The sequence below is a fragment of the Amblyraja radiata genome, chromosome 4 (assembly GCF_010909765.2).
Source record: "Amblyraja radiata isolate CabotCenter1 chromosome 4, sAmbRad1.1.pri, whole genome shotgun sequence".
Lineage (NCBI taxonomy): Eukaryota > Metazoa > Chordata > Chondrichthyes > Rajiformes > Rajidae > Amblyraja > Amblyraja radiata.
The window spans coordinates 118,211,780-118,228,851 of NC_045959.1; the positions used below are offsets into that span (position 1 = coordinate 118,211,780).

The following is a 17,072-nucleotide window of genomic DNA, read 5'->3' on the forward strand; positions in this document are numbered from 1 at the left end:
CAGGCGTTTGCAGCCCAGGCCACCCTTGACTCCCACACGGACATTGATTCCTACACATCCTCTATTCTGGACTTTATAAACTCCACCATCAATAGTGTCACCTCCCTCAAACAGGTGACCATATTCCCGAATCAGAAGCCATGGATGAACAGCGAGGTCAGGCTACTGCTGAAAGCACGGGACACCGCTTTTAGGTCAGGCGATGCTCGAGCCTACAGCTCATCCAGGGCTAACCTGAAGAGGGGCATCAAGAAGGCCAAGCACTGCCATAAGCTCAGGATTGAGGAGCACTTCAACAACAACTCCGACCCCCGACGCATGTGGCAAGGCATCCAGGCCATCACGGACTACAGACCCTCCAACACCACCCCCACATCCAGCGACGCCTCCTTCCTTGAGGAGCTTAATCACTTCTATGGCCGCTTCGACAGGGACAATCTAGAGACAGCCATCAAGGCTGTGCTCCCTGCTGATCACCAACCACTCACACTCACCCCCTACGACGTATACGTGGCACTGAGTAGGACTAATGCACGTAAAGTTGCTGGCCCTGACGGCATCCCCGGGCGCGTGCTCAGGGCCTGTGCTGCGCAGCTGACAGACGTCTGGACTGACATCTTCAACCTGTCACTTGCCCAAGCAGTTGTCCCTACGTGCCTTAAAACCACCTCCATCGTGCCAGTGCCAAAACACTCCACTGCGGCAAGCCTCAACGACTTCCGCCCAGTTGCACTTACACCCATCATCACCAAGTGCTTCGAGAGGCTGGTCCTGGCACACCTCAAAAGCTGCCTACCCCCCACACTGGATGCCTATCAGTTTGCCTACCGCAAGAACAGGAGTACGGAGGATGCCATCTCAACGGCACTTCACTCCGCCCTCTCCCACCTCGACAACAGAGACACTTACGTAAGAATGCTGTTCATCGATTACAGCTCAGCATTCAACACCATTATACCATCTAAACTGATCACCAAACTCGGTAACCTGGGCATCGATCCCTCCCTCTGCAATTAGATACTGGACTTTCTAACCAACAGACCACAGTCTGTTAGGTTAGACAAGCACACCTCTTCAACCCTCACCCTGAACACCGGCGTTCCACAGGGCTGTGTGCTGAGCCCCCTCCTCTACTCCCTCTTCACCTATGACTGCACACCTGTACATGGTACTAACACCATCATCAAGTATGCAGATGATACAACGGTGATTGGCCTCATCAGCAACAACGATGAGTCGGCCTACAGGGAGGAGGTCCAGCACTTAGCAGCATGGTGCGCTGACAACAACCTGGCCCTTAACTCCAAGAAGACCAAGGAGCTCATTGTAGACTTCAGGAAGTCCAGGGGCGGCACGCACACCCCCATCCACATTAACGGGACGGAGGTGGAACGTGTTTCTAGCTTCAGGTTCCTGGGAGTCAACATCTCCGATGACCTCTCTTGGACCCACAATACCTCAACTCTGATCAAGAAGGCTCACCAGCGTCTCTTCTTCCTGAGGAGACTGAAGAAGGTCCATCTGTCTCCTCAGATCCTGGTGCACTTCTACCGCTGCACCATCGAGAGCATCCTTACCAACTGCATCACAGTATGGTATGGCAACTGCTCTGTCTCCGACCGGAAAGCACTGCAGAGGGTGGTGAAAATTGCCCAACGCATCACCGGTTCCTCGCTCCCCTCCATTGAGTCTGTCCAAAGCAAGCGTTGTCTGCGGAGGGCGCTCAGCATCGCCAAGGACTGCTCTCACCCCAACCATGGACTGTTTACCCTCCTACCATCCGGGAGGCGCTACAGGTCTCTCCGTTGCCGGACCAGCAGGTCCAGGAACAGCTTCTTCCCGGCGGCTGTCACTCTACTCAACAACGTACCTCGGTGACTGCTAATCAACCCCCCCCCCCCCCCCGGACACTCCTCCCACAGGAAAAACACTATGTCTGTATATATGCTAATGTTAATATTTATTCAAATCATTTGCTATGTCGCTCTTCCAGGGAGATGCTAAATGCATTTTGTTGTCTCTGTACTGTACACGGACAATGACAATTAAAGTTGAATCTGAATCTGAATCTGATCTGAATGACGCACCGGTAGAGTTACTGCCTCACAGTGCCAGAAACATAGAAACATAGACAATAGGTGCAGGAGTAGGCCATTCGGCCCTTCGAGCCAGCACCACCATTCACTGTGATCATGGCTGATCATCTAAAATCAGTATGTATCCCTTTCCTACCTTTTCCCTATATCCCTTGATTCCGTTAGCCCTAAGATCCATATCTAACTCTCCCTTGAAAACATCCAGGGAATTGGCCTCCACTGCCTTCCGTGGTAGAGAATTCCACAGATTCACAACTCTCTGGGTGAATAAGTTTTTCCTCATCTCAGTCCTCAATGGCCCACCCCTTATTCTTAAACTGTGGTCCCTGGTTCTGGACTCGGTCCAACAATATCAGGCTAACTGGTCTATAATTCCGTGTTTTCTCTCTCCCTCCTTTCTTAAAAAGTGGGATAACATTAGCTACCCTCCAATCCATAGGAACTGATCCTGAATCTATAGAACATTGGAAAATGATCACCAATGCGTCCACGATTTCTAAAGCCACTTCCTTAAGTGCCCTGGGATGCAGACCATCAGGCCCTGGGGATTTATCAGCCTTCAGTCCCATCAGTCTACCCAACACCATTTCCTGCCTAATGTGAATTTCTTTCAGTTCCTCCGTCACCCCAGATCCTCTGGCCACTAGTACATCAGGGAGATTGTTTGTGTCTTCTTTAGTGAAGATGGATCCAAAGTACCTGTTCAACTCATCTGCCATTTCCTTGTTCCCCATAATAAATTCACCTGTTTCTGTCTCCAAGGAACCCACCTTTGTCTTAACTAATCTTTTCCTTTTCACATACCTAAAGAAGCTTTTACTGTCCTGCTTTATATTCTTGGCTAGCTTACCTTCCTTCGCACCTCATCTTTTCTCTCCGTATTGCCTTTTTAGTTATCTTCTGTTGATCTTTAAACGTTCCCCAACCCTCTGGCTTCCCGCTCATCTTTGCTATGTTATACATCTTCTCTTTTATTTTTATACCGTCCCTGACTTCTCTTGTCAGCCACGGTCGCCCCTTTCTCCCCTTGGAATCTTTCCTCCTCTTTGGAATGAACTGATCCTGCATCTTCTGGATTATTCCCAGAAATACCTGCCATTGTTGTTCCACTGTCATCCCTGCTAGGGTCCATTTCCAGTCAACTTTGGCCAGCTCCTCCCTCATGCCTCCATAGTCCCCTTTGTTCAACTGCAACACTGACATTTCCCATTTTCCCTTCTCCCTCTCAAATTGTAGATTAAAACTTATCATATGGTCAATTGATAGGAGCAGAATTAGGCTATTCAGCCAATCAAGTCTACTCCGCCATTCAATCATGGCTGATCTATCTCTCCCTCTCAACCTCATTGTCCTGCCTTCTCCCCATAACCCCTGACATTTTGCTTCAAGAATTATTATTAAACCAGCCTCAGTCTGAAGAAGGGTTTCGGCCCGAAACGTCGCCTATTTCCTTCGCTCCATAGATGCTGCTGCACCCGCTGAGTTTCTCCAGCATTTTTGTGTACCTTCAGTTTGAAGTTACTTGTTCAAAGGGAGAATCTAGAACAGTTTGTCCTCTTTCAACGTGAAGAAACATCCCAACCCGAAATATCACCTGTCCATTTCCCGAAGAGATACTATCTGAACCGATGAATCCCTCCAACACTTTATTTTTTAGTCATACAGCGTGGAAACATGACCTTTGGCCTAATTCACCCATGCCGACCTAGTCCTATCTACGCCAGTCCCACATGCCTGCATTTGGCCCACAAACTAATCAAGAACCTGTCAATCTCCGCTTTAGGACCAGGGTTGCCGGGGAGATGGACAGCCCTGCCGGCAGTCCTGTTCGTTTTTTTCGTCTTTTTGTTATTTTTAGTGTTTGTTAAAAGTTTGATTTAATATACTTGGTTTGTTTTATGTGGGGGGAATGGGGGATCGGAGGAAACCTTTTTTTCAGGTTCCTACCTTTCCGGAAATGTGATCATTTTTCGGATCACGTTCTCCGGGCTCTGCAGCCTACCATCGATGGAGCTGGAAGTCGCCTCGGACTGTCGTGAGCCCCACCGCGGGGCGCGGACTTAACATCGGAGCGGATCCCTTGCCTGGGATCGCTCCCACTGCAACCACTGTGGACTTTAACACCAAGGGCTCGCAGTTTCGGGAGTGGCTAGTTGGGAGCTCCAACTTTATTTTGCCTTCCATCACAGTGAGGAATGTGGTGGATGTTCATGTTAAAATGTGTTTTTGAGTCTGTTGCTTTTAATTGTATGACTGACCTGGCCAATGAAATTCCTCGTATATTGCAAAACATACTTGGCGAATAAAATCTGATTCTGATTTTGAAATATCCATCGACTTGGCCTCCACAGCCGTCTGTGGCAATGAATTCCACAGATTCACCACCCTCTGACTAAACAAATTCCTCATCTCCTTCCTAATGGAAACTGCGTACAGATGTATTTGTTCTGCCACAGGATGGGCGTCAGTCATTAAACTGGAAAGGGGTGCAAGAAAAATTGATAAACGGTGGTGCAGCGATAGAGTTGCAGCCTTACAGCGAATGCAGCTCCGGAGACCCGGGGTTCCATCCCGACTACGGGTGCTGTCTGTACAGAGTTTGTACGTTCTCCCCGTGACCTGCGTGGGTTTTCTCTGAGATCTTCAGTTTCCTCCCACACTCCAAAGATGTACAGGTTTGCAGGTTAATTGGCTTGGTAAATGTAAATTAAAAAATTGTCCCTAGTAGGTGTAGGATAGTGTTAATGTTCAGGGATCGCTGCTCGGCGCGGACCCGGTGGGCCGAAGGGCCTGTTTCCGCACTGTATCTCTAAACTAAACTAAATGTGTCTAGGTCTGGATATTTGAGTTATATGCAGAAACAGTATACGCTGGGTCCTCTTCCCTGATCAAGCCATTACTGAAAGATGGAGTGGACTTGATGAGCCGAATGGCCTAATTCTACTCCTATCACTTATCATACTGCATAGCTTCCGGCTCTGATTTGTTTTGTACCTTTTCATACCTAGTTTCCCTCTCCCCTGACTCAGTCTGAAGAATGGCCTAAATCTGCTCCTATAACCTATGAACTTATTTACACTCTTGCAGCTGCAGAGAAACTAACAACAGTAACTTAGCGTCTCGTCCCGAAACGTCACCTATTCCTTTTTTTCAGAGATGCGGCCTGACCCGCTGAGTTACTCCAGCATTTTGTGCATATCTTGTCACAGAGTGATAGAGCATGGAAACATGCCTTTGGCCCTACTTGCCCACACCAACATCTCAGCTACACTAGTCCCACCTGCCCGCATTTTTGATGTTGTCTTTGAAGTTGTCGGTCTGAAAAAGGCTCTCGAACTGAAACGTCACCTATCCATGTTCTCCACAGATGCTGCCTGACCCGCTGAGTTACTCCAGCACTCTGTGAAACGTCACCTATCCATGTTCTCCACAGATGCTGCCTGACCCGCTGAGTTACTCCAGCACTCTCTCCAGTGTCTCTCCTCCAGCAGGTTGTATTTTCTCACTAGTTCAGAAGGTCAATACGTGTGTGGATACTGATAACGGCTACAATCCACGCCCAACCACACGCAGACATGACTGCAACAGCAATCTGTTCTACAATATGTTTTGGCTTCAGCTGAGAAACAGAAACAATTCAATTCAATTCAACTTTATTGTCATTGCACAGATACAAGTATGGGTACAACGAAATGCTGTTTAGCGTCAGTCCGTAGTAATAGTGCAATATAGAAATAAAATTATAGAATAAGCAAACAATGTGGAAGGAGAGACTGGAGACATCTATCGGCGGGACTCCGAGTTCAGCAATGTGATAGTGTTGTTGTAGAAGCTGTTCCTCATCCTACTAGTACGAGACCTGAGGCTCCTGTACCGCCTCCCTGATGGGAAGAGGGCAAACAGTCCATGGTTAGGGTGGGAGGGGTCCTTGATGATCTTCCCGGCCCGTCTCAGACACCGTTTTCGGTGGAGGGCATCCATGGCAGGGAGCGGGGCACCGATGATGTACTGAGCGGTTTTCACCACCCGTTGTAGTGCCTTCCTGTCCGCTACGGTGCAGCTGCTGTACCATACCGTGAAGCAGGTGGTCAGGATGCTTTCGATGGTACAGCGGTAAAAGTTGGTCAGGATCTGTGGGGACAGGTGAGCTTTCTTGAGCCTCCTCAGGAAGTAAAGGCGCTGCTGCGCCTTTTTGATCAGTTTGGAAGCATTGAGGGACCAGGACAGATCCTCCGAGATGTGTACCCCGAGGAATTTGTAGTTGGAGACGCGCTCCACCTCAGTCCCGTTTATATGGATGGGGGTATGTCTGCCACCTCTGTTCTTCCTGAAGTCAACAATAATTTCCTTCGTATTCTTGGAGTTGAGGACAAGGTTATTGTTGGCACACCAGGTTGTCAGGTGCTGGACCTCCTCCCTGTAGGCTGACTCGTCTAACTTCTCTAACGTAAATAACATTCTGCCTGGTAACAGAACAGCCATCTGAGTATTCTCACTCATCAAAGTAAAGACACCGTCTAAGGACACAGAGTAACTCAGTGGGTCAGGCAGCATCTGTGGAGAACATGGATAGGTGACGTTTCACAGTCAAGTACCCGGGTGTGGGATGGATGGGAGGAGATAAATATGTGGGTGTGGAGGGGGGGGGGGGGGGGGAATAGCTCTCTCTCAGGTTATATCGAGAACGTGCAAAGAAAAAGACCATCTACATGCACAAACACACGCGGCACAGGCAGCGAGTGGCCGCTCCTTCCTCTCCCTCTTCCTATCCCCCCTCTCCCTCTCCCGGGGTGGGGAGGGCGCTGCATAGTGTCCACACCGCGCAGTGTACACACACACACACACTGCCATCACTCGGGCACATGTTGCATGTTGCCGACTGGCCCACTGCAGACTGCAGGAGTACGTGCTAAGGGACTCGCTGAAGCTTGGTGCAGCCAACGCCAAGGCTCGGTGGGGGAGGGCCACAGTCTAGGGTCCTTCCGCTGCTGGACATGGGGGGCACAGTATGGTGGAGACGCCCCTCAAATTAAATTAAGGGAAGGTATCCCACACCAGGGGGCCACATGAGTGGCACGGGTGGGGGACATTTTTTGTGGAACTTGAAATGTCAGATGGAAATTTTCGCACTGTTTACACATTGTATATATTTATTACTTGAACAGGGGCCACAGAGTGGCACTGGTGGGGGACTGTTTGGTGAAATTTGACAAATGTAAAAAAATTGTACTGGAAAAAGTTTGTATAGTCTCCGAAAATGTCGGATGAATTTTGTTTGAATGGTTCAGAAATTGTATATATTTACCAATTGAATAAAGTATATTTTGAAATAAAAAAAAATAAAAATTTATACCTCTAACCTGCAGAGAGAAAAAACATCTACATGCACAAACCACGCGGCACAGGCAGCATTTAGCAACCTCTCCTCTCCCCTCCCCTCCCTCTCACTCTCTCCCCCTCTTCCCTCCCCCCTCTCTCTCTCCCTCCCCTCTCTCTCTCCCTCCCCTCTTATCTCCCTCCCCTCTTATCTCCGTCCCCTCTCCCCTATCTCCCTCCCCTCTCTCCCTCCCCTCTCCTCTCCTCCCCTCTCTCCCTCCCCTCTCCCCTCTCTCCCCCTCCCCTCTCCCCCTCTCTCCCTCTCCTCTCCCCCCTATCTCCTTCCCCTCTCCCCCTCCCCTCTCCCCTATCTCCCTCCCCTCTCCCCTCTCACCCTCTCCTCCCTCCCTCCCCCCTTCCCTCTCTCCTCCCCCTTTCTCTCTCTCCTCCCCCCTTGTCTCTCTCCCTTCTCTCTCTCCTCCCCCCTTCTCTCTCTCCTCCCCCCTTCTCTCTCTCCTCCCCCTCTTCTCTCTCTCCTCCCCTCTCTCCCGGGTTGAGGAGAGCGCTGCATAGTGTCGGCACGGCGCAGTGCAGACACACACACACACACACACACAATATCTCTCTCTCTCTCTCTGTGTTCACACACACAGGCTGCAAACACTGGGACACACACACACACACACACACACACACCATGCATTTCCATCAGTGACCCGCAGAGTGTAAGATGCAGTGTGTGTGTAACGTGTAGCTGGCCCGGGGGCTCTGCTTCACCGGGGAGGGGGCGATGGCTATGGCCAGCCCGCTGAGCCGCTGCAGTGTGGAGGAGGAGGAGATGGTGGAGATGGTGGAGATGGTGGAGATGGTGGAGATGGTGGAGATGGTGGAGATGGTGGAGGTGGCAGCAGCGGCAGCAGCAGCAACAGCGGGGAACCAGCGGCCGGACCCGCGGCGCAGGCGGGCAGCGCTCACCTTCCTCACCAACATCTCGCTGGACGGGCGGCTGCCGCGGGGGGACAACACCGCCAATAATGCCGGGGATCCAGCCAGCCCTCGCCGCCTTCCCCCCTCCCCCTCCTCGCCAGCCCCAGATCCAACCCCAACCTCAACCCCAACCCCAGCCCCAGCCCCAGCCCGACAAGGGGACGAAGCAGCCAACGCCGCCGCCCAGCGCTCACTGCAACCCGGCATCGGCAGCGGCAGCAGCAGCAGCAGCGTCTCCTGGACGAGCAGCGGCGGCAGAGCAAGAATCAACTCGTTCACTCCGGGAATCCTCCCCGCCGGCTACCTCAGGCAAGCGTCAGCCCCCAACTACTGCCTGGAGCTGGCGGAGACGGGCAGTACCATGGACTTGCAGAGATCCAGGTGGGTGAATACCTAATAGTGAATAACTAATAGTGAATAACTCATCTGAAGAAGGGTTTCGGCCCGAAACGTTGCCTATTTCCTTCGCTCCATAGATGCTGCTGCCCCCGCTGAGTTTCTCCAGCATTTTTGTCTACCTTGGGTGAATAACTCACTTGATTTTGTTGGTTCACATGCTTGATCAATGGTGTTTTATCATTCATGTTTTATTATAATTAATGTTTAGTGTTTTCCGAGTCATTCGTAACTGTCACTGTATGTCGTGTTGTCACTTGTGTGCGGAGCAACAAGGCAAATTCCTTGTATGTGAATACTTGGCCAATAAACTTAGGTACACAAAAATGCTGGAGAAACTCAGCGGGTGCAGCAGCATCTATGGAGCGAAGGAAATAGGTAACGTTTCGGCCCGAAACGTTACCTATTTCCTTCGCTCCATAGACGCTGCTGCCCCCGCTGAGTTTCTCCAGCATTTTTGTGTACCTTCAATTTTCTAGCATCTGCAGTTCTTTCTTAAACAACTCACTTACTTACTTGAGAAACTAATGATAATGAACGGCAAAGTAACTCTGTGGCTCAGGCAGCATCTCTGGGGGGAAAGGATGGACTAGTGCGTGGATGGGGATGTGTTGGAAGGAACTGCAAATGCTGGTTTACACCGAAGAGAGACACAAAGTGCTGGAGTAACGCAGCAGGACTGGCAGCATCTCTGGAGAGAAGGAAGGGGTGATGTTTCGGGCCGAGACTTTTTTTTGCATTTTGTTCTATACATCTGCATCTCTCATTTTCCTTTCCCCTAACTTGTCTGAAGAAGGGTCTCGACCTGAAACGTCACCCATTCCTTCTCTCCAGAGATGCTGCCTGTCCCGCAGAGTTACTCCAACATTTTGTGTCTATCTTCGGTTTAAACCAGCATCTGCAGTTCCTTCCTACACATAATAATAGTCAAGTATTTTGTTTTAAATTGAATTTTAAATTAAACTGTTCTTATCGTAACTTTGTTAGCTGGCTAGTCTGATCATTATTACACATGTGGTGGTGTTACTGTGTATATTTCCTATGCATTTGCAACCTAATGTTTTTCTAAAGTTAAAATGTGGACAGTTTAGGTCAGTTTATTACTGGCATGTGCATTGAGGTACAGTGAAAAGCTTTGTGGTGTTATTCAGTCAGCGGAAAGACAATACATGATTTCAATCATACATGATAGACAATAGGTGCAGGAGTAGGTCATTCGGCCCTTCGAGCCAGCACTGCCATTCACTGTGATCATGGCTGATCATCCACAATCAGTACCCCGTTCCTGCCTTCTCCCCATATCCCCTGACTCCGCTATCTGTAAGATCCCTATCTAGCTCTCTCTTGAAAGTATCCAGAGAATCTGCCTCCACCGCCCTCTGAGGCAGAGAATTCCACAGACTCACCACTCTCTGTGTGAAAAACTGTTTCCTCGTCCCTGTTCTAAATAACCTATCCCTTATTCTTAAACTGTGGCCCCAGGTTCTGGACTCCCCCAACATCGGGAACATGTTTCCTGCCTCTAGCGTGTCCAAACCATTAATAATCTTATATGTTCTAATGAGATCGTTTACATTTCTACATTATACCTGATCTGTTGTTTTCACACCTAATTTTACACCTACCACTGTGTCCCTCCCCCCTGACAATCGGTCTGAAGAAGGGTCTCGACCCGAAACGTCATCTATTCCTTCTCTCCATTGATGCTGCCTGTCCCGCTGAGTTACTCCAGCATTTTGTGCCTATTCACAGTGTACAGATACAGGATGAAGGGAATAATGTTCAGTGCAAGGTAAAGTCTGATTAAAGATAGTCCGAGGGTCTCCAATGAGGTAGATGGGAGGTCAGGACCGCTCTCTAGTTGGTGATAGGATGGTTCAGTAGCCTGATAACAGCCTGGAAGAAACTTTATACTCACGCTGCCTGGGCAAGGCCAGCAGCATCATCAAGGACCAGTCACACCCTGGCCACTCCCTCTTCTCCCCTCTCCCATCGGGCAAAATGTACAGAAGTGTGAAAACGCACACCTCCAGATTCAGGGACAGTTTCTTCCCAGCTGTTATCAATCAACTGAACCATCCTACCACAACCAGAGAGCGGTCCTGAACTACTATCTACCTCATTGGTGACCCTCGGACTATCATTGATCGGACTTTACTGGCTTTACCTTGCACTAAACGTTATTCCCTTATCATGTATCTGAACACTGCAAGTGGACTGATTGTAATCATGTATTGTCTTTCTACTGACTGGTTAGCGCGCAACAAAAGCTTTTCACTGCACCTCAGTACACGTGACAATAAACTCAACTAATAACATTTTAACCTTTTTTTTTAAAACTTCAATTCTTAAGTCAGTCTTTCTTTTCTCATTTTGTGTATTTGAATGACCACTGAATTATAGAAACAGAGAAACATAGAAAATAAGTGCAGGAGGAGGCCATTCGGCCCTTCGAGCCAGCACCGCCATTCAATGTGATCATGGCTGATCGTCCCCTATCAATAACCCGTGCCTGCCTTCTCCCCATATCCCTTGACTCCACTAGCCCCGAGAGCTCTATCTAACTCTCTCTTAAATCCATCCAGTGACTTGGCCTCCACTGCCCTCTGTGGCAGGGAATTCCACAATTTCACAACTCTCTGGGTGAATTCACAACTCTCTGGTAAATTTCCTGTAAATCTGCACATACTTCACACAATTTGCGTTTTGCAATCCTTCTAACTGTAAAGGAGATGCACTTGGCTGCCCTGCTAGTGTAAGAAAGAACTGCAGATCTTACACCGAAGATAGACACAGCCTGAAGAAGGGTCCTGATCCGAAACATCACCCATCCCTTCTCTCTGGAGATGCTGCCTGTCCCGCTGAGTTACTCCAGCATTTTGTTTCTATCTTTGGTTGCCTACTTGTTCACTAAAGTCTCAGATATCCTCTGACAAGGACGAAGCAGAAAAAAAACCCATATCATGTATCTGTGCATTGTGAATATCTCGATTGTAATCATGTACCTAGAAAACATAGATAATAAGTGCAGGAGTAGGCCCTTCGAGCCAGCACCGCCCTTCAATATGATCATGGCTGATCATCCAAAATCAGTGCCCCATTCCTGCTTTTTCCCCATATCCCTTGATTCCGTTAGCCCTAAGAGCTAAATCTGACTCTCTCTTGAAAACATCCCGTGAATTGGCCTCCACTGCCTTCTGTGGCAGAGAATGTGGCAGAGGTCCCAACCTGAAACGTCACCTAGCCATTTCCCCCGAAGATGCTGCCCGACCCGTTGAGTTACACCAGCACTTGGTGTCTTTTGCTCGAGGTTCCTGTATCTGCAGTTCTTTGTGTCCATGTGGATTCCTGCTACAGGAATCTGCAGTTTGGGAGAATGAACATCCCAAATTCCTGATCAACACATCGATTAACACATCATTGTGCAATATGCTGAGAACATTTCTGAGGTTTGTTTAGGACTAAGGTTTTTTTGCTGCAATATTCATGCTGCTGCCTGGTGCTGGAGAGAAATATTATTTTTTGTTTTGTACAGTTTTTCCGCAGACTGGTTAGCACACAACAAAAACTGTTCACTGTACCTCGGTACACGTGACAATAAACTAAACGGAACTATTGCAACGGCCCTGACCCGAAATGTCACCCATCCCTTCTCTCTGGAGACGCTGCCTGTCCCGCTGAGTTACTCCAGCATTTTGTGTCTACTATTTTGGTCTCCTAATTTGAGGAAGGACATCCTTGTGATTGAGGCAGTGTAGGTTCACGAGATTGATCCCTGGGATGGCAGGACTGTCATATGAGGAAAGATTGAAAAGACTAGGCTTGTATTCACTGGAGTTTAGAAGGATGAGGGGGATTCTTATAGAAACATATAAAATTATAAAAGGACTGGACAAGCTAGATGCAGGAAAAATGTTCCCAATGTTGGGCCAGTCCAGAACCAGGGGCCACAGTCTTAGAATAAAGGGGAGGCCATTTAAAACTGAGGTGATAAAAAACTTTTTCACCCAGAGAGTTGTGAATTTGTGGAATTCCCTGCCACAGAGGGCAGTGGAGGCCAAGTCACTGGATGGATTTAAGAGAGAGTTAGATAGAGCTCTAGGGGCTAGTGTAATCAAGGGATATGTTGAGAAGGCAGGCATGGGTTATTGATAGGGGACGATCAGCCATGATCACAATGAATGGCGGTGCTGGCTCGAAAGGCCGAATGGCCTCCTCTTGCACCTATTTTCTATGTTTCTATCTAACAGAGGTGCTGCATTGGCCTTGCATTTTCAACCTCTTGCTTCACACAAAAGAACATGACATGCAAGGACAAGCCTGACCAAGCACAGATTCCATTTGATGCCACGTACCAATCTGATTGATTGCTTTTTAATTCATATTTTTCTAAAGTCAGAAGGTTTCAGTTTTGAAAACTAACCTAATTATTGTTATTTCTATATTTTATTGCAAAGTATGATCCCAGGGTTAACACACGACGAGCGTTTGTCACCACTGGGCCTGTTCTCGCTGGAGTTTAGAAGGATGAGGGGGAGGGGGAGGCCTTATTGAAACATTACAGAATAGTGAAAGCCCTGGATAGAGTGGATGTGGAGAGGATGTTTCCACTAGTGGGGGAGTCTAGGACCAGAGGTTATACATAGAAGGCAGGTACGGGATACTGAGTTGGATGATCAGCCATGATCATATTGAATGGCGGTGCAGGCTCGAAGGGCCGAATAGCCTACTCCTGCACCTATTTTCTATGTTTCTATGTAGCCTCAGAATTAAAGGACGTTCCTTTAGGAAGATGAGGAGGAATTTATTTAGTCAGAGGGTGGTGAATCTGTGGAATTCTTTGCCACATAAGGCTGTGGAGGCCAAGTCGGTGGATATTTTTAAGGCAGAGGCAGATAGATTCGTGATCAGTACGGGTGTCAGGGGTTATGGGGAGAAGGCAGGAGAATTGGGGTTAGGAGGGGGAGATATATCAGCCCTGATTGAATGGCGGGGTAGACTTGATGGGCCGAATGGCCTAATTCTGCTCCTATCACTTATGACTTTATGACCAATACAATTGCTTCACTCTTTTAAGTCTCTTTCCTCATTCCCTTCGCTTGACCTATTGTACTTGAGTTTGACTCAGTTGAGTTTTGTATTAACTGATCTAGCGGAGTCAGGGGATATGGGGAGAAGGCAGGAACGGGGTACTGATTGGGGATGATCAGCCATGATCACATTGAATGGCGGTGCTGGCTCGAAGGGCCGAATGGCCTACTCCTACGCCTATTGTTTATTGTCTGTCTATCAGGCTTCTGAATGGCCCTTCCATAAGCTAGGGTGCTGTCCGATTCACCTCTACCCCATTGTGGACATTGGACTTTGTCTCTGGAACTGATGTGCTACAATTCTGAGGCACTATAGTGCCCTCCATAAAGTTTGGGACAAAGACCCATCATTTATTTATTTGCCTCTGTACTCCACAATTTGAGATTTGTAATAGAAAAAAAATCACATGTGGTTAAAGTGCACATTGTCAGATTTTAATAAAGGCCGTTTTTATACATTTTGGTTTCACCATGTAGAAATTACAGCTGTGTTTATACATAGTCTCCCCCATTTCAGGGCACCAAAATGTTTGGGATACAGCAATGTCATGTAAATGAAAGTAGTCATGTTTAGTGTTTTGTTGCATATCCTTTGCATGCAATGACTGCTTGAAGTCTGCGATTCATGGACATCACCAGTTGATGGGTGTCTTCTCTGGTGATGCTCTGCCAGGCCTGTATTGCAGCCATCTTTAGCTTATGCTTGTTTTGGCAGCTAGTCCCCTTCAGTTTTCTCTTCAGCATATAAATGGCATGCTGCACTGACATGTGGCACTGTGGTGGTGGGCCTGATCTCCGATAATGATGAGAAGGCCTACCAGGAGGAGGTGACAGATCTGGCACTCTGGTGTCAGGACAACAGCCTCCTCTTGAATATCAAAAAAACTTAGGAGCTGATCGTGGACTTTAGGAGGGCACATCATCCGAAGATAAATGGGGATACTGTGGATAGGGCGAGCTGCTTTAAATACCTGGGAGTCCACATCTCAGAGGATCTGACATGGACATCACACGCTGCAGCACTGGTGAGTAAGGCAAGGCAGCGCCTTTACCACCTCAGGCAATTGAGGAAATTCAGAGTGTCTCTGAGGATCCTCCAGTGCTTCTACTCAGCGGCTGTAGAAAGCATCTTGTCCGGAAATATCACGATTTGGTTTGGGAACTGCTCTGCCCAGGACAAGAAGGCTCTGCAGAGAGTACTGCGTTCGGCCGAACGCACTATGGGAACTACACTCGCCCCCCTGCAGGAACTATACATCAGAAGGTGCAACTCCAGTCTGTGGAATTCTCTGCCTCAGAGGGCGGTGGAGGCAGGTTCTCTGGATACTCTCAAGAGAGAGCTAGATAGGGCTCCTAAAAATAGCGGAGTCAGGGGATATGGGGAGAAGGCAGGAACGGGGTACTGATTGGGGATGATCAGCCATGATCACATTGAAAGGCGGTGCTGGTTCGAAGGGCCAAATGGCCTACTCCTGCACCTATTGTCAGAGCCAACAAGATCATGGGAGACCCCTTCCACCCCGGCAACGGACTGTTCCAGTTGCTACGGTCAGGCAAACGCCTCCGTTGCCATGCTGTGAAAACGGAGAGGATGAGAAGGAGTTTCTTCCCAGAGGCCATTAGGACTGTAAACTCCTATCTCCCCAGGGACTAACTTTACTGGACCTTTTTACTGTTGTGTGGTGTCTTTATAAAATTGCTCTTTTTTTCCTTTTTTTCTCCCACAAATATGTAATATGTGAATATGTGATTCTGTTCCATTCTTAGTAGGGTTTTTTGCACAATTCGCGAGCCATTTTTCATTTCACTGCACATCTCGTATGTGTATGTGACGAATAAACTTGACTTGACTTGACTTTGCTCAATTGGGTTCAGATCGGGTGATTGACTTGGCCACTCAAGAATTGACCATTTTTTAGCTTTGAAAAACTCCTTTGTTGCTTTAGCAGTATGTTTGGGATCATTGTCTTGCTGTAGAATGAACCGCCGACCAATGTGTTTTGAGGCATTTGTTTGAACTTGAGCAGATAGGATGTGTCTCTACACTTCAGAATTCATTCTGCTACTACCATCAGCAGTTGTATCATCAATGAAGATAAATGAGCCAGTATCTTCAGCAGCCATACATGCCCAGGCCATAACACCCCCACCACCGTGTTTCACAGATGAGGTGGTATGCTTTGGATCTTGGGCAGTTCCTTCTCTCCTCCATACTTTGCTCTTGCCATCACTCTGATATAAGTTAATCTGCATCTCATCTGTCCACAAGACCTTTTTTCCAGAACTGTGGTTGCTCTTTTAAGTACTTCTTGGCAAACTGTAACCTGACCATCCTATTTTTGCGGCTAACAGTGGTTTGCAACTTGAAGAGTAGCCTCTGTAATTCTGTTCATGACGTCTTCTGTGGACAGTGGTCATTGACAAATCCACACCTGGCTCCTGAAGAGTGTTTATGATCTGTCGGACAGGTGTTTGGGGATTTTCCTTTATTATAGAGAGAATTCTTCTGTCATCAGCTGTGGAGGTCTTCCTTGGCCTGCCAGTCCCTTTGCGATTAGTAAGCTCACCAGTCCTCTCTTTCTTCCTAATGATGTTCCAAACAGTTGATTTTGGTAAGCCTAAGGTTTGGCTGATGTCTCTAACAGTTTTATTCTTGTTTCTCAGTCTCATAATGGCTTCTTTGACTTTCATTGGCACAACTTTGGTCCTCATGTTGATAAACAGCAATAAAAGTTTCCAAAGGTGATGGAAAGACTAGGTGCTGAGAGCTCTCTTATACCTGCATTAAGGAGGCAATTAAACACACCTGAGCAATTACAAACGCCTGTGAAGCCATGTGTCCCAAACATTATGGTGCCCTGAAATGGGGGGACTATGTATAAACACAGCTGTAATTTCTATATGGTGAAACCAAAATGTATAAAAAAGGCCTTTAATAAAATCTGACAATGTGCATTTTAACCTACGGCAGCAAGATAATGATCCCAAACATACTACTAAAGTAACAAAGGAATTTTTCAAAACGAAAAAATGATCAATGCTTGAGTGGCCAAGCCTGATCTGAACCCATGCCTTTTATATTATAGCCTGAAGAGAAAACTGAAGGGGACTAGCCCCCAAAACACAATGTGTGATTTTTATTTATTACAAATCTCAAATTTGGAGTACAATGGCAAATAAAGAAATG

The 17,072-nt window shown here is 47.8% G+C and overlaps 1 protein-coding gene across 3 annotated transcripts in view; it reads left to right on the top strand.

Annotated features, from left to right (window-relative positions):
• Window positions 1–8,297: 8,297 nt before the first annotated feature.
• cables1 (Cdk5 and Abl enzyme substrate 1) overlaps window positions 8,298–17,072 on the top strand; it is a 118,370-nt gene continuing 109,595 nt past the window's right edge. For 2 of the 3 annotated variants that reach the window (XM_033020346.1, XM_033020349.1), the window contains exon 1: window positions 8,298–8,780. In XM_033020346.1, coding sequence (XP_032876237.1) covers window positions 8,305–8,780 — 476 coding nt within the window. In that variant the 5' untranslated portion in view covers window positions 8,298–8,304. The remainder of the gene's footprint in view (window positions 8,781–17,072) is intronic. The other variant, XM_033020348.1, reaches the window with a different exon arrangement.